The sequence below is a fragment of the Myotis davidii genome, unplaced genomic scaffold (genome assembly GCF_000327345.1).
Source record: "Myotis davidii unplaced genomic scaffold, ASM32734v1 scaffold750, whole genome shotgun sequence".
NCBI lineage: Eukaryota > Metazoa > Chordata > Mammalia > Chiroptera > Vespertilionidae > Myotis > Myotis davidii.
The window spans coordinates 396,063-396,815 of record NW_006282814.1 but is presented as its reverse complement, the minus strand read 5'-3'; the positions used below and the strand labels follow the sequence as shown (position 1 = coordinate 396,815).

General features: G+C 69.2%; 1 protein-coding gene across 1 annotated transcript in view; it reads left to right on the top strand.

Moving 5' to 3' along the window:
• The window catches only part of WNK2 (WNK lysine deficient protein kinase 2), a gene marked incomplete at its 5' end in the record, with an annotated part of 154,305 nt that overhangs the window by 105,042 nt on the left and 48,510 nt on the right, over positions 1–753 (top strand). The window contains one exon of the mRNA XM_015561175.1: positions 509–588. Within this exon, the coding sequence (XP_015416661.1) occupies positions 509–588 (80 nt within the window). The remainder of the gene's footprint in view (positions 1–508; positions 589–753) is intronic.

The window sequence follows — 753 nt, the reverse complement described above, 5'->3', positions numbered from 1 at the left end:
CTCCCAGACCCTGTCAGGGAGAGCGGTGACACCATTGGGGGGTAGAGGCAGCAGAGACTCGTGATGCCCAGCTGGCTGCTAGGCCCCTGGATGTGGCCCCGTGGCCCTGCACTTCCCCTCCAGAGGCCCCCCATCACCCTGCCGGCCTCAGGGGGCCCGCCTCAGCCAAGGGGGCCAACCCCCAGATCGATGCCCCGTCAGCTCCGGGCCCTGTGCCCAGTGCCTCCAGCGAGACCCCTCAGCCTGCCCTGGGCCAGTCCCTGCCTCCTCTCCCTAACGCGGACAGGTGACCATCACTGTGTCGAGGGCCTGCTGAGACCCGAGTGGAATTGGGCTGACACCTGCCCCCTCCCAGGCTCTAGGGCGCCCCCTGTGAAGGCGGGGTGGCTGGGACAGCTGCCCGCTGTGGCACCTTCCCTCCCACCACGCCCTCCCTGTGATTCCCTGGCCTGAGCGTGGCCGGCCCTGGTCCTGGCTCTCGCCCGAATGATGGTGTCCCTGTCCCCAGCAGCACCTGTGAGCAGCACCCTGGGCCCCGCGGGAGGCCAGGCAGCCTCGGGCTCACCTGCAGCAACCAGGGCCCCTCAGGTAGGTCGTTTTCCCGCGATGAGACCGTGAGGGGCTCGGCCGGGTGTGGAGTTCGCTCTCTGGTATCCGTGTGGAATCGTTTCTTTTCCTGTTTCCCAAGGATGCCCCCGCGCCCACCGTCCCCGCACACCTGGAGCCCGCAGACCAGAGTGGCCGGGCCCCGGC